At 43.1% G+C, this 16,906-nt stretch overlaps 1 protein-coding gene across 1 annotated transcript; it reads left to right on the top strand.

The window, feature by feature from the left end:
- Positions 1 to 4,826: 4,826 nt before the first annotated feature.
- On the top strand, positions 4,827 to 15,743 carry FBXW12 (F-box and WD repeat domain containing 12). Its single transcript, XM_006909167.1, has 10 exons — positions 4,827 to 4,916; positions 5,526 to 5,563; positions 5,763 to 5,923; positions 6,527 to 6,645; positions 9,826 to 10,035; positions 10,650 to 10,808; positions 11,613 to 11,823; positions 12,304 to 12,482; positions 12,561 to 12,694; positions 15,644 to 15,743. Exons 1-10 carry the CDS (start codon positions 4,827 to 4,829, stop codon positions 15,741 to 15,743), a joined length of 1,401 nt encoding a protein of 466 aa, XP_006909229.1.
- Positions 15,744 to 16,906: the final 1,163 nt, after the last annotated feature.

Genomic DNA, 16,906 nt, shown 5'->3' on the forward strand with positions numbered 1-16,906 from the left:
CCGGGGCCATTGTAATAGGTTCTCTGGACTCACATAATAATTCAGCCCCTTTGCTGATAATTGACCCTCAGTTCCAGCACCTCTACATCACTTACTGTGATGTTGATGTGGCATCCTCATGTCAGACCTTCAAAGAGCCCTCCCAGCAGGATTAAGGGCCAGTGTCATGGGTCTTCACAAGATGCCAAGTCCTGGGTCATTGCGAATGCCCTCGTATCAATAAACACTTCCATGCTCAGTCTTCTGTTCCACAGGAAGTGAAGACCTTCCCAATCCACTTCTGCATGGGGTCCCCCAATGCCTGTTAATACAAATTAGACACATCATGCAGCTCATCTAGTAAATAAGCTATTTCCTCACCAAGACTCTGCTGAGACCTGAGCCTAGTTATTGGTCTAGAGGCCAGGAGGTGGGGCACAAGCAGAATTTGATGTGGGCAGACATCATCTTGTGAGGCGGCCACTTCAGGAGGCCTTTGTCTGGCCACAAGGTAATGGGAGCCTGCCCTCCTCCAGCAAAGGTAAAAGAAATGCTTCTACAGACCTGGAGGTTTTTAGATGAATCTAGAGGCTCGAGGGTCTCAGGAAATCCCAGTATATGTTCCTATCCTTGGTATCAGGGTCTTACTCCTTCAGCTTTAAGGTCCTAATTTAGCAGAGAAGAGCCGCAATGTCTATGCACTCAACGTTCTTTTAACTCCACTGCCCTTATAATTAAATCCTGGCCTCAAGTTTAGCACAGTTTGCCTTCTTGCTGCAGGAGATGAGGGTCTGTTTAAACACTGCCATGGTAGGATTCTGGCTTTTACAGCATGTCCTTGGGTTACGGTTGGCCAAAGGCCTCACTCCAGACTCCTTCCAATCACACTTCACCCTATAACACTTCAAATACTAGAACTAATGCATGCACTAGTGCCTCCTTTTCCATCGGTACCTCATTTCAATCTACCACATGTCTTTCCAGTGTTACCAGCGTGGCTCTTATCACCAGCAAAACAGTCCTCATTGTCATTTGACTGATGGTTGGCCACTTACTATACCAATGGTCCTAGATTTGGTTCTCCCAAAGCAGACCGAGACAAGGACTTAAATGACATGCTTTATTTGGAAGATGGTCCTAAGAAACAAAAGTGAGGAAGTGGAGAAATGATGCCAGGAAGATAGGATGCCAGGAAGATGGCATCGATAAGCAGCTTTATGCTCACTCCCACTGGAGGAATCTCTGAGAACCTACGTGCAACAAAATCAGAATCATCCCAGTTGAGTATGTGAGGCTGCAACATTTATCCACCAACTCCCATGCCCCATTGTTTGAGGGGTACCCTCAGAAATTTTTATCCCCATATCCCTGGTACCTGTCTGTGTGCAGTCAAGCAAGTTTGTGTGGTACCAAAGAAAGCCTCAGGTAGAGAAGAGATGCTCATACCTGGGATGTGTAATGATGTCCGCGCACTGGGAAGCCTTCTTGCTTTATAGCTGCAGGTTGAACTTGGGTGGGCCAAGGACGGGTAAAGGGACCACCCACAGTGTGTAATGCACATCTCGATGCAATCTAGTGATCAAATTCATCTCCGAAAGGACAATCAATGAAACCACTCTCTTCCTCTTAACTGGGGACCTGAGAAACTTGGGATGTTACTTATAAATTTGTTCAAAGTTCAGAGCATCATATTTTCTCCAAATTCTTATTAATTTCAGGAAAAGATATTTTCTCATTAGAAACATCTTTATGATTATGAGATCATATATGCCAGCCATGGGCATCTATACACACATGGCGTAAGAGTTGCTCATTTTCTTTCACTAGGAGGATGAAGCCAACCCAATTGAGATAGACTGAAACATCTAGTTATGAAGAGATACAGTTTTCTTAAATTATTTTTTGACATAGGAGAAAGTGTATCAGTAATAAAGTAGAATTATAGTTTTTAAAAGGCTGATATTTAAAAAAAAGGACCTTGGAAAATCATAGGTAGCTCCAAAAGACAATTTATTTTTATTATTTTTTTTCCAAAGGGCAGTTTAAATACCAAGTAGCTATTGGGTGGGTAGAATTTTCCACCAGAAAGATAATGAAATTAAATTTCAACAGATGAGTAGATTCTATATGGAAGAATGTCACAAAATCATCTTTTCCTTCCCTATTTCAGAGGTATCAATTCCCTTTGCATCTAGGTGGGGTCATAAATAGTACCCATCACCTACAGGCTGCCACATACACTGGGTCTTATGTGTGACTACTAGCCAAGAAAGTCACAAAGCCAGAGCTGATAACAGGAGTAGACAACTAGGCCTCACGTTGATGGGAGGAGCTACGAAACCACATGGTAAAGTCACACACTGACAAGCAGGTGACGGGGAGCAGGGTACCCACCATGGACACTGGGCAACAGGGGTGCTGTCTCCCTTGGGGTGCTGCTTCCGTAATGTTTGCATCTTAAAGAGATGGCTCCCAGGTCCTTGAGAAAGACGTTTCTGAGTCATCAAGCTGGCAAGAGGCTTATTTAACTTCTAAAATGATTTATATACATTTCAAAGAGGAAGAGAAAGAATTTATAATGATAAGATTCCTAAAGCAAATGCTCTAAGAAAAGGGAAGAAAACCACTTCCTTATTTTCAGCAGGGAAAAGGAAGCTTCCTGTTTCATTTATATCTGCCCTTACATCAAGCAGGAGCTCTTCTGTATTCCCCGTGGCTGTTAGTAACCATGGCGTTCAGAATACTTGCAATTCCATTAGCTTAGAATGTATTCATCCATTCCTTTGCTCATCACATTATAATTAAATCTTACGTTTCCAGAAACAAGCCTGGACTCTGTTGATTCAGAAGTGAATCAGAAAGACAGATTCCTTTCATCAAAGAAATTATGTTCTATAGAGAGAGAGACAATGAACAGATAAACAAGTGAATTTACTTTATTTACAATTTAATTACTGTTAAGGGTAACGGGGACAAATAAAATAGCGTAACAAGAACTTGATGGGAAGTATTATCTTAGGAAAAACTTGATGAGGAGGTAGTATTTAAGCTGAGATGGGAAGGATGTGATGGGGACTATAAGAGAAGATGAAGATTAGAAGCAAAGAGAAATCCAGAAAAACTTTTGAGAGTTTTGTCCTGAGCAAGAGAGGGAATATGTGACATTTACGATGCGTGGGAACACAGGGGAAATGTACATTTGTGGGACCAGAAATTATTCTGTTTTAAACATGTGAAGTCCGAGATACCTTTAAACATCATTGTACAGACGGACGTTAAGACAACAGGCTGCATAGTTTTAAAACCACATTAAATCCCAGAGAACGATGTATAAATAGGGGACTCGTCGGGATATAGACATCATTTAAACCAAGAATCCAGCCATCCTTTTCTGCCTGTGATGGAGCGGTTTGTGGGAGACCCATGAAAAACAGATTAGAAGGGAAATAAGATTAGAAGAAAATCTGTATGACATCGTCAGAGATCTGCCTGGTCAACCAGAACCGAGTGGGCCAGTGCCAAAAGGAAGTGAACCGGACGGCCAAAGTTCTTTATCTGATATTGGCATTGGGCGGTAATGGCGTGAGGGAGCCAGGCACGAGGTCTGGCAGAGTCGCTGCTAAGAGACAGAGAAATGAGCAAAATAAACTGGCAAAATGGAAACTCGTGGATGGCAAGGAAGCCAGGGTTTGGACGGCCAGGATGGTAGGGAACAGAGGCATAAGGACAAGATCGCATCACACGATTTGGCTTCTTCTTGACACGTTTTACCAAAGACTTCGGAAGAACTAGAATTACTGATGTAAAAGATACCATAAGACTACCCTGAGCTCTCTTTAAACTAGGATTTTTTTAAATGACAGTTTCTTTCTTTTTAGACCACATTCTCTTCAAACCAGTTCTCTATAAATCTAATTAGCAAAATGAAAAGTGTGGTCTCCCCATAGTTGTGAGATTTGTATTTTATGGGCCTGTCGACGTGAAAAGTTTTCCATTCCAAATTCTGAAGAGGAGGACAATTAATGGTCTGCGACAAGCCCATTCCTTTTTTGGGGTGATAGAGCAGATAACGTTGCAGAAAAAAATGGTACTTCTGAGCACCACCACTGTGGTTCATGCCGGAGGCAGCAGTTTAAGAGAAAGGTCATGGCCGCTGAGCCTCGCAGAGGGACTCCTATCGGAAAAGCGGGAATCAGTTGTCAGGTTCTTGGGAGAAAGTCACAGGGAAAGGCACTGACCGTAAGAGCCATCTCACACCAGGCCTGTGCCCTTAGCCTGGGCATCAGTGGAGCCACCTGTTTGGCCGGTACTTTCTCCTTCCACTGGAAAGTTAAATGCACAAAGGCAGAAAGCCGGGGGCTACCTTGGTGCTGGGAGACAGGCCCCACTGGCCAGATTCGGTATCCCAAAGTAGACATATCCATGTGGGAAGCAGATTCCCTACTCCGGCGATTTGCCACTTAAACAACGTCACATAGAAACTTTGACGAATGGGCGTTAGTTGAAATCTCCTAGAGTCCCGACAAGTTCCTCGGCAGCTAGAGCTGCCCAAGGTCCTGAGCTATCAGTTCACAGTGCAAAACAACGCGGTGTTAAAGGCATTTGAACAAGAACACAAATGAGTGAGGGTCGGGAGGGACGCCCTCAGCTGTGTGGCTCTAGTCCCTGGACACAGGCGGAAGCGGAGGGCAGGCTGAGGGTCGGCGCACCTGCAGCCTGTTTGTATCAGACCCAGATGGGCTGTGGGTGGAAACCCTCCCAAGTGCTGCAGACCTGGGCCAGGCCTTTAAATTCAGAGCATCCCGTAGAGGAGAAAGGAGACTGGGTGTGGACTCCGGCCACGTAAGATGGACACCCTATTGCCTGAAGTACCGTTGTTGAAAATCTTCTCCTTCCTGGATGCGTTCAGCTTGCTGCAGGTTTGCCAAGTGAACAAGGTGAATGCTCTTCATCCGGCGCTCCATCCACATTGCCCGGCCCCATCCCCACAGCCGCCCACCCTGTCAGTGCTCACTCTGACCCCGGTCACTACTCTCCCTCGGTCTTGGGATCTCAGCCACCCCAGCATAACACCCACACCACCTTCCTTCATTGCTTAAATTCACCCGTTCGGGCCTGCCCATTCAGGTCCGATGCACCTGAACCCTTCTCTTGACCAATTAGTTCTCTTGGCCACTCGGAGCACCAGTTTGCAGAGGAGCAGAGCGATACACTGAGTGTTAGGGGTCAGCCTCCTCCACTTCGAGGGCCTCGTATTTTGTTAAATGAAAATGGAAAGCTGGTATGCAAGAGTCATGCTGATTAAATGGCCCTTGAGGTTCCCACTTCAAGCCCTGGGGAATCCACTCTGAGCTTTCCAGAAATACCAAGGGCCTATACTGGCCGTGATGGGTCTCTGCTGTTACCGTGTCCCTGTAGTCCCAGACTGGGGAAGGGGGCTGGTGGCCGGTTAACCGGTGTGGGCCTTGCTCCCGGAATGAATGATAACAGAGATGGAGCCGACGTTTGGGTACCAATCGCCGGCTTGTATCTTCTCTCTCCCTCAGTACTGGAATAAGGTTGCAGAGAATGACCACCTGTGGAGGTGAGCAAGGGAATGGGTAGGGTAAGGTGGGCAGGCAGGTGTCTCTCAGCGGGGAGGAGGATGCTGCATTTGTACCCGGGCCTGAGTGCGGCTGTGTGGTGAGAGGCGTGAGTGAGGGTTTCCGCGGGCAAAGGGTTCGCATGGTGCCGAGCAGGCGAACTGGCGGGGGGCAGCCTCGCAGGACCGTGACTCTTTCCAGAAACCTGTGTCTAGAGAAGTGGAGCTTTTGCCACTTCTCCTATCAGTGCCTGGGTGCGCCAACGTGGAAGCACTTCTTTCTCAGCCAGAGGAAACGCGAGCGTCGGATGGCGTTGGCTCAGCCAGAGGACTTTCTCTACAGGGAAGCGGCGGGCAACCTCGGTAGGCGGACAGGACACTCTAGGGGCACATGATAAACCTGTTGTAGGAAATCCACTATATATTTTTCTGTCTTCCCGTTTGGTGACGAGAAAGGGAGTTGAAACTTAACGGGATGGGTTGTCGTGATAGCGAGCCCCGCCTTCCCCTTGTCCCCTGCAGTCTATGCCTCACTGAGAAGCCAGAGTGGTGTTTTCATAACACAAAACCAGGCCTTGTTACTCCCTTTCCCCCAAGGCTTCCCGTCCCTCCTAGAATAAAAATCTTAAAGAAAAAGGAAACTTTTAGATAACAGACATTCTAACGCTCACTTTATTTCTGGTACCTCTTTTAAAACTCAGAACGGTTCTCTGGTGGAGAGATTTTTATCTCCATTTCGTATCTATGGAAACTGAGATTAAAGAGGAAAAACAAATTGGCCAACACCTCCCAAATGGCCAGTCTGCAATGGGAATCCATGTTCGAATAACTCCAAAGACCAATTTCCATCCTCTTCTCCATAAGGGTTGCGAGAAAACTTAAAATTATCTTTCCAGAATTCTCTTAATTCAATTGGATAATCCCTCAGCTATGGGGTGGCCAAGTATTGTCTGTGTTTCCCTCTAGGAATTTTGGAACCTATGGCTTATCTCTCAGGAAGTAGCCTCCAAATGAATGGACGAGAGAAGTCAGTCCTTTGCACGGTGTCTTCAAAGCGCATGCTTTATGCCTGGGACGTGCAGGAGGTGAGTCTGGTCGATAAGGTGCACAGGCGATGCACACCTGTGTCAGTCCTGTTACACAGGTGAAGTAAGAGCTGGGAGGAAAGTAATACTCGGAATTGACAACAGAAACAAAGTTTCAAATTAAGTCTTCTAATTGGTAATCTATAACCTTTTCATTTAGACTATAGACACACAGAGAATCTATTTTTAAATATGCGTTTCTAGATATAAACGTGCAAGGACTTATTTTCTATGGGTAACGTGGCGTGACTTTGTTTATTTCACAATCTATTGGCATCGTGCCTCTTCATTACCTGTTCTGCTGCCTCTCTGTCAACAACTGGCATTGGTTATATTGGCTTTTTCAGAAAGTGGTTTCTAACTCGGATCACCTCCAACAGGGCACGGATGTTGTCTTATTTATCAAGACTAGCACATGCAATGCATAAAGCACTGGAGAGCGAGTTGGAAGTCTCCAAGTGATCTTGATTTTTCCCCCTGCTTGGATTTCTCTCTCCTCCCCATAGAAATTAGATAATGACACTTTCTAACACAAGATCTTCTGATGTATGATAAACACCCTTTTGTAAATATTTGAGGGAAATGATGAGTCTAGAAGAATGCTCCTACCTTAAACTTACACAATGTTATCTGTCAGTTATATCTCAATAAAGCTGGGGAAAAAATTAGAAGGGTACTCTCATGGATAACTTGCTCTAGGGGAAACCAGTTATCATGTCCCCGAGGACATTCGAGAAGCCCCATGGACAGGTCTACATGGCAGACAACTCAGGCCTCCCACCAACAGCCAACACCGACTTGAAATCATGTGGGTAAGCCATCTTGGAGGTGAATCCTCTAACTTCAGACAGCCTTCATTCAGCATTCTGCCTGGATTTCTCCTTGGCAAGATGATGCAATTCACTAGATATGTTTCCACATTACTATGGGTGACAGTGTTGCCAAACTGTGTGCCCCTGTATAACGAGGATCCCCCTTCCTCCAGGGTCCTTCTTGCTGCTTGTAGTAAAATGCAAGAGAAGAGGGCGAGGGTGAAGTCGGGACTGTCGAATAACGGAGGCCAAGGCTTGCTGGTTTTGAGGATTCCCAGCCTTTCTAGATTGCGAATGATGCTAAAATTTCAGAAATGGATTCCAAGCAGGATTAATCCAGGCCAATGTTGGTAAACCGTACTACAAACTTGAAGCCAAAGAGGTGGCTGCAACGTTCTTTGTTGGACCACGGAAAGATTTGAGGAGGTGCCTCAGAGAACTGATAGAACTCCTAAGTCAAGCGAAAGAACTTCTAAGAAGTGTAAGGCATTGACCTCGGCAGCACCAGCAGAAGAGGCTCAAGGTATCGAAAGGATTAATCTCGAAGAATTGTGGGGGTGGCTCTTGACTAACAATATAAACTCCTGTAAGGTTCTTTGGAGAGCCACAACATTTTTGAGACAATTATATTGGCAGAAACACTGTCAGCTTGGGCCCAGAGGGGTTGAAATATCACAAAAGGAAAAGAGATTTTGAATCCCGAACTTTTACAGGCAAGAAGCAGGCTGTAATAACTACTCAGCTGCAAAACTGGGCCAACACATATGGAAAGGGAAGGATGACTCAGAAGACAGAGCCAAGAGCCTAGAGAGTGGAGCCAGAAATCCTTAAGAATCTTTGCCAGGCTTTGACTCCTAATCGGCAAATTACCAGCATGCACCTTACTGGATTTCAAATTTTCTGTGTAGCATCCATTCCTTGGTGCTTCCCCCTCTCCCCATTTTCCATTTTCCCCTTTTTTGAATGTGAGCGTGTATGATGTTATCCTATGCCTGCCCTACCCTTGTATTTTGGCGATGTAGGGGACGGACGACTTGTATATTTAGTTCTAAGTTTTTCACATTTAAGATGGACTAAATCTAAAGAGCCTCCTCTATGCCTGTACCTAATTCAACAATGAGATACTAGATTTTGAGATGATGCTGTAATGGTAAGATATCTGGGGCATTGGGAAATAGTGAGTGTATCTTGCGTGGGAGAGGGAGGTGAATAATTAGGGATATGAGGTGGACTCTATCAGCCAGTCTCTAAGATGGCCCCAATATTCTTTGTCCCACAGTATATTAATGATCATTTGTAGTTCCCTCCCACATCCAATAGTGCTGACCTTTGTACCCAGTAAGATATTGTGGAAATTGCAGTGTGTAACTTCTAAAGTTATGTCACAAAAGACACTTCCTCTCTCTTGAGTCCCTGGCTCTTAGAAAGCTAACCACAATGTTATGACACCGAAAAGCCCTACAGAGAGGTTGATGTGGCGAAGTACTGAGGACTTCTGCCAGTGGCCAGCAGCAACGTGTCAACCAGATGAGTGAACCACCTTGAAAGTGGAACGTGGCTTCAACCACATGGGACACTCTGACCCAGAGCTGCCTAGCCAAGCCGCACTTGGATTTCTAACAAACAAACCATGAGATAAAAACTTATTGTTTTAAGCTGTCCAGTTTGGGTATGACTTATTACACAGCAGTGGATAACGCTACACAGACAACCTGTTATAGTGTTAGGAATCAAAATAGTGATTTATATCTGGGGAGGGTGGTGGGGTAGTAAATAGAGCAAGTATGAGGGGGCTTTAAGAGGGCTCAGAAATAGTTACGTTAATTGCTTTGTAATTTCTCATTAAACTTTACATTTATGTTTGTATTCTTTTTATGTTACATTTTACAATTTTAATGAGATTAAAGTCTAGAAGAGAAATTCTTTCTTCTTGTGTGCAATCTACAAGATTGATGATAGAGTAATGATTATCATGATAGTTGATACCCCTCGAACTCCTACTATGTACTAGGCAGAATTCTAAGTATGTTTCATGTATTGTGGAACGCAGTCCAACATTCCTGTAAGAAGCCGTGGTGGAAAGTGACTTGGTAGTAAGAGACTGAATCGATTTGAGCCCAGGGAGTCTGATCGTTCTTTATGCCCATCATATCGTGAGTTCCTGCCTTTGAATATATCGCATAGTTCCTTTTTCTTCTTCGCTACCCCTCAACTCACTGAGATGTTTAGTAGAACTTTCTTATTCTAGTCCCTGAAGAGAGAAATGGATCCGATTTGGAGGAGGCTGCTGAATAAACACGGGCAGGATGAAAGAGTGGCAGGTGTGAAGAGGTCCGTGAATGCATGCAGGGGCATTCTCGTTCTCTAGGGCATTATGATCTGGTCAAGCCCAGTCCAGCGATCCAGCATCAGGCTTCTGGAGACCCTCCCTCAGATGCATCTTGCATTCACCGTGGACTTGGAGGGAACTGTCAAAGTGTGGAATTGCCGGGATGAGGATGCTCTGGCGACGCTCACCGTGCCTAAGGCCTGTTTTTCCTTGGAAGCCTTTCTCACAAAGGATGGCCCATTCCTGATGGTAAGTGAGCCCTGCATGTGGAGGGGGCCCATGAAGCAAAACGCCTGCTGCCTTGGTGGGTGTCACGGCCTCATTACTGTCACAATGCAATCTGTCTTCTTGGAGTCATTTCTACCACATTCCCTGAGAGTCGCAAAATACCGATGAACGTTGGCCATACGAACATACTTGTATGTTGGTAACTTATACTCTCTTGGCCTTCGACCTACCTCAGGTACAATTATCCAGTCATTCTTCTAGAGACCTTCCTGAATTATTTCATATCTATGTCTCATCTTTCAAGTGTATTATTGTATAGTACATGAACTTGGAAAGAGACTACGGAGGGAGAGATGGGGGTTTGGGGAGACATTGAGAAAAAAGCGTAGCGTTGATGTGCCAATGAGTAACTCTCCCGGAGAAGACTGCTTTGGGACTTGGAAAGTTTTTTTTTTTTTTTCTTGGGGTCATCCCAGCAACCTTGTGGGGCAGCTGGACAAAGGCTTCGATCTGTCTCCATTATGCGATTGCAGAAACGGTGGTGCGTCTTGTAGCCGACAGCACTGCCTCCTGTGCGCTTTAGGACTCACGTCTCTTTCCACTGACACAGCGGTGCTGCTTCGTTCTGGTTTCAGGTAGGCAATTCTGAAGGTGACATCTACACATTGACAGTGCCGGAGTTAAGGAGCGTTTCTAAAGTTAATGCCTTTAAGTACAGTGTGGATCTGCTACATGGCTCTCCCAACAAGCGATGGGTCTTTGCCTCTGGGGCACATCAACACATCTTGCCAAAGGTAGGTGCCGCCCTGTGTGCTTTGACCGTGGGATAGGACAGTCCGCGTTAGGAAGGTCAGGTCAGGAAGCGTTAGAGAAACCGCAGAGCCCAGGGAGGAGCAGACAGCCCGCTGCCTCCTCTCAAAGGCCATATCGCATGAGGAATCCATTCCTGGGGCCAAGAAGCAATGGTCTTTGAAGGAATAATATCCAGTTGCAAAGGCAAATATTTATTAATGAAAGTTTGTTCATGAAGCCTGAATCAGCCAAACGGGTGGAGGAGTGAGAGAGAGAGAGGATCAGGAAATGAGGATCTTTCATAACCTGGTTTGCTTTTGCTTTCCTTCTTTATTTTTCTCTATCTTGGCTGGAAAGTACAAAGAAGTCCAGAAGGAAATAAAAACGCATCCGCTTCTGAATGTCACTCTGAGAAAGTGACATTTGGAGCAGGACATTTTACATGGCACATGTGGACTGGGCACCAGAGAGCAAGGAGCTGGTGAAGTCAGAGCAATCCTTGGCTAGCTCTCCAAGAAGGAAAAATCGACTTAGCCAGCTGCAACTTGATCGGGGTCCAATGTGGCCAGATGATTTTGTAATCTCTTGATAAGCTAGAAGAGAAGTTTAGGGGACTCTGCTGTATGGCTGACTGGGACAGGCAGGGTAGGAAGACAGCGACTGACTACTCAGTGCTTCTTGAGATTCTTTATAAAGCTTTGATGACAGTTGAGGATTTTTAAGGAGGCTTTTCTGGAGTCACTCCTGTACGGAGATGCTATAACTTCCCCTGTCGCCTGACTACATGTGCAACCATCTCTCCATAGGTATTTTATGCGGAGTGCTTACTGAGACCGTCAGAAGGCAAAATCCCTCTGTCTGTCTCTCTCCCGTTTTCATCGTGCTGCAGAGCCAGCTGGGCCCCGAAGAGGTACAACAGGATAACGCTGATGTTTCGAAGAGCCTCTTTCAGAAAGACAGGCTTCACCACTTTCGATCTGACCATTGAGAGGATTGGGGGTGAAACGGTCGTCCAAGGTAGTCCGTGCCACCTTAGGAACATTCGCTTCTCCCCGTCACACATGTCCTTGTTTTAAGCTATTAATGTCTAGGAATAGGTCAGTCTGTGCAAAGGGCAGGGGATTTCTTTCGCTGTCGGCTAACTCATGCCGTTTGACTCTAATGCCCACACTTCTGACCTCTGCACTCCACGGTGCCCTCTTAGCAGACTTGTCTAGATGCTCATCATGCTTTAGGGCCTGGATTCCATCGTCCCTTCCCTCAGTGTCTGAGCTATTATTTATTGTCCGCGGCCCTCTGTTCCTGTGTCACAGATCCATCACCATGATGAGTGACATGGATTTTCAGGCCATTGGTTCACCCTTCATTTTCCTCACTGGACTGAAGTCTCATGGAATTAGAGAGGGTATTTTTTCATTTGGGGTAAGGATACTGTTCTGACTCAATAACCCCAAGTTTGCCTGTAAGCGTGTGCATATGTGTTTTACATGAAATCAGCACATCAGGTCGCAAGTTTCCTGTTGCCAGTTCATATGGAGAGTCCTATTTGGATGGGAGTCAGCGATGCAAATATGATTATTTTTGAGAGTGGGTCACGCCTGTTTCTCTTCACCATCAATGGTCTCCTGTTGCAACAATTTGACGACCACCAGAGATCCATCTGCAACTTATGGGTGGTATGTATGATTCTTCTCCCCGATTCTCATTTCTCTGACTCTGACTCTGGGCCACTCACTTCTGGGTATCCTTTGAAGGATTCTCTCCATGTCCTCACCACATCCATGGATAACTATTTGCATATGTACATGTGGGAAGAGGAAGGTCGTTATCCATATCTCAAAAGCTGTTGTCACCTAGAACACAGAAGGGACGATTCTACACCAAGCTGGTAAGTCCTGTTTTGTGACTTAAACTTTTCCTAAAGATTTAACATTTCTACGTAAAAAAAATAATGAAGGGATAATAGGATTTTTCAAAGATTATTCGAGGATATATATGAATAAACTTATGCTCCAAAAGAGAATTGCTAGTTCCTGGAGTATATCTACAGCCTTTGCAATAGATTTCAAAAGGCTTTCCAAAATGGCTCGCAGTTTATATCCTTAATATCCTGTCTTTACTTGTAAGGTTTTTTGTTTGTTAGTTTTAGTTCATTAGTCATTTGGGTTGCTTCTTTCATGAGCTGCCTTTATCTTCATTTTACTTATTTTTCTTCTAGATTGCTTGCCTTCATCTAAATTATTTTTCTTGATATTTTACATACTACACATAGAGGTCTTGTCTTTTATATACTTTACAAATATTTTCTTCCAAATTGTCACTTGTCTTTATAATGTTGATTTTTGGCAATGTCTAACAAAATACATATACATATATCCTTTGAACTGCCAATGCCACTAAATGGAATATACTCTAACAATACACCTCTAATGATTCAAATATATTGGTTGTTTATTGCAGCATTAGCTGTGATTGCCAAATGCTGGAAACGACCCGAACATAAGAGATTGTCTAAATTACTATGGGATATGCATATAATGGAATATTGTGAAGTTGTAATTTTAGAAAAGGAAAGAAAGAAAAAAAGAATGGGGAAAATCTCTGTTCAGATAAGAAGTTATTTCCAGTGTTTCTGAGACAAAAATATCTTAATTAAATATTTTAATTTAATTAAGATTAATTTAATGTAGCAGATTTTCTTTCATATTTGTATGCTCTATCCTATCTAATAAATCTTCATCTGCTATCATTCATAAATACTTTCTTTTCAATAATTTTAAGTACTTCCCCTTCATATAAGGTGTCCCATACTGTATAGATTTATCTTTTAGCCATCTGAATATTTTTTTACAAACCAGGGAAATTTGACGGCTTCCCCAAATAGAATTCAGTTGTCCAACACACAGTTTGAGTTTTGACAAAAATATAAAGTCCTGTAATCAAAAGCACAATAAAACCACAGAATATCTCTATCCCCCCCGAAGCTTTCTCATGTTCAACTTCAATCTGTCCCTCCCTCCATCTCAGCACTAGGCAACCACTGGTCTACTTTCTATCTCTAAATTTATAAATTAGTTTACATTTTCTAAAATTATAGAGTATATAGGCCTTTGTGTTCAACGTCTTTCATGGAGCATGGCGTTTTTGAGGTTCGCCCATGTTGAGTATATCAGTGATTCACTCCTTTTTATTGTTCAGTAGTGTCTAGATGGACTGTGTCTAGATGTACTATGGTTTATCACTTCATCAGTTGAGGGATATTTATGCTGTTTCTAGTTTGGGATGATTATGAATAAAACTGCTATACACTTTCGTGATAAGGTGTTCGTGTATTTACCTAAAAGTAAAACTTTGGCTCATATGGTATGTTTGATTTTATAAGAAACTGTGTGCTTAAAAAAAATGTGTATCCGACTCTTGTTGGAGAGACTGTTCCATAAATGGCAATTAGATCACCTTGGCTGATTATCTTCTTTAGTTTCTCCATATTCTTTCTGATTTTTGATCTAGTGGTTCTATCAATTATGAGAGATTTTTTAATTTTTCGACTGTAAATGTAGATTTGTCTATTTTTTCCTTTTAATTCTATAAGTTTTTAGTTCATGTATTTTGCCGCTCTGTTGTTTGGTGCATATACATTTAATACTATCACATCTTGGTTAACGGGCCCTTTTATTTTTGTGTAATGTCTCTCCTTGTCCCTCACTGTCTGCTTTGCTGTGAAGCCTACTTTACCCGTTATTAATTTAGCTACTCCTGCTTTCTTTTGATTAATATTTGTGTGTTATTTTGTTTTTCCATTTTTTAACTTTCAATCTACTCACATCATTATCATTGAAGTAAGTTTCTCGTAGACGGCATCTAGTTGGGTTATGATCTTTTCTACTGTGCCAAGATCTGTCTTTTAACTGGTTTATTAACTTCTCTTCTTTCCGCATTTGAAAAACGTTGTTCCACTTCCTTCTGTCTTCATGGTATCCAATGAGAAATTCACTGTCATTCAAATTGTTGTTTCTCTATAAATGATGTGTCTTTTTTCTCTGGCTGGTTTCGAGTTATTTTCTTTGTCTTTAATTTTCAGAAATCTGGTGTGTCTGATGTAATTTTTTTTTAAATTTAACCTGTTTGAGTTTGATCAGCTTTAAATCTGTAGGTTTACCAAATTTCAAGAGTTTTTAGGTGTTAGCTCTGCAATGCTTGGAGGGGAGAGGCAGGGGTACCACCTCCACTCAACCCTAGTGCAGAGAAGGAGCTTGTCACCAGGGCTTCACCTCACAGTCTCTGTAGGGGAGGGGGAAATATGCTGCCTTTGCTTGGGTTAGTACAAGGAGAGATGATCAACAGGACTCCACCCCCATAGTTTCTGGGCTCCTGGAGGAGAGGGGTAAGGGTTCTACCTCATTGCTACAGGATGAGAATGGTTGACAGGGCCATGCTCCACCATTTCCCCATTGCTCCATGTAGAAGGAGACATGTTTCTTTTATGGTATTTGCCTAGAGTAGAGCAGTTATAGTCAAAGGGAAAAGAATTCCATTTTAAAATAAAAAAATCATCTCATATCATTATTAAATAAGATAATCTAGCAAATCAGAGAGATTAATAATTCTGGCAGTGATACCTCAGAGCAGGTTGAGATTGCTACTCCTACAAATGATAATCAACATAACTTTGCCATATCCATGTAGTTACTCAAAACCAAATCTAAAAGTAACTTCTGTGATCAAAGGACCATTTGGGAAGGATATTTATATCTTCGTCAGGTTCAGATTTAGTATCATCAATAGATATAACTGCTTTCCTTTTTGTCCACTGATGATGTTGTTTTTCTGTTGGCAGCTATGTCTCCAAAGCATTATGTGATAACGTGAGCATAGTATGCGTGGTGTCAAGAAGTCGTGAATCCAGCATTCTGGTGATGTATTCTTTGAATATGTAATATGGAAACTACTGCATTTAACCTTGCATCCTTTCCCTCAATGTAGTAAAGAGAATTCTGTTTGCAAACCCAGAATGATTATTTTAGTGACATTGGGAAAGAAGCAGTAATTTAACTATCTGTAGAAAATCAGACGATGTGAGAGATACTACAGATCACAAACTACAGATAGAGTGTGAAGAAACGTATCCTTTGTCCCCGCCATCAGAGAGTATAAAATACTAAGGTAGTAAATTATGAATCGTCATACAAATATGTAATCCCAAACAATTCAAGGGAAGCATATTATGGGGGAAAGTATGAATTTGGATTGAGGCTGGTTTAAAAGTGAAGGCGGCTGTATCAGTCAGCCTGTCCTTGCCTGTAAGTGACCAAAAATAAATTCTGTAAAAAAGGAATATATTAGAAAAACATAGAGGTTAATATCTAATGGTAACTAGAAGAGACTCAGAATATAAATTCTCAAAAAGATTAGGAAATAGAAAATACAGCAGAGGCTAAATCACAGAACTGTCTTGATTTGCATATCACCACAGCCATTATAATGAATGTGAAAAAGAACTGACCCCCCCGCCCCCGTCCTTGGATCTCTAGCTCAGGATTCAGAGTTCTGAGGGAGAGTGTCAGATAAATCAAGCCTAAGACACAGGGGTCTATTCTCCTGGTTTAGGGGGAGGGCAGGATTAGAAGAAAGATGACCTAAGCGGGTAGGTACATAGTACTCTGATGGTAATGCAATCTCAGTGGGAGATTTCTCTAAAGCACTGTGTGGGTTTCTAGGCTGCTAAAGTGCCCACCATCCCCTCTACGGAGAAATCAACTTGAAGCTGTGACCAGGAAGAAAAAGGAAGGGAAGCCCAATAAAGGGTCCATGGAGAAAGATAAGGTTGGGTGGAGCAGATGACGTAAGATGCATTATAAACAGCACCTGGGAAAGCTCTGAGGCAGTCAGGGTTTGGCTTAGTTCACAATCAAGGAAAGTCTATGTGGCTGAAGTAAGTGATGAGGAGTATGTACTAAAACAGGAGTGGAAAGTCGGAAGGTATCGAATCACACAGATAATTGTAGGCTATAACCCAAATATTTAAGACATATTAAGTGCAACGGTAAGAGTAATTATTTCGGTGTTTGTGGTTCGTTTTGTTTCTCAACAAAGGAGAAAA

The sequence above is a fragment of the Pteropus alecto genome, unplaced genomic scaffold (assembly GCF_000325575.1).
Source record: "Pteropus alecto unplaced genomic scaffold, ASM32557v1 scaffold53, whole genome shotgun sequence".
Lineage (NCBI taxonomy): Eukaryota > Metazoa > Chordata > Mammalia > Chiroptera > Pteropodidae > Pteropus > Pteropus alecto.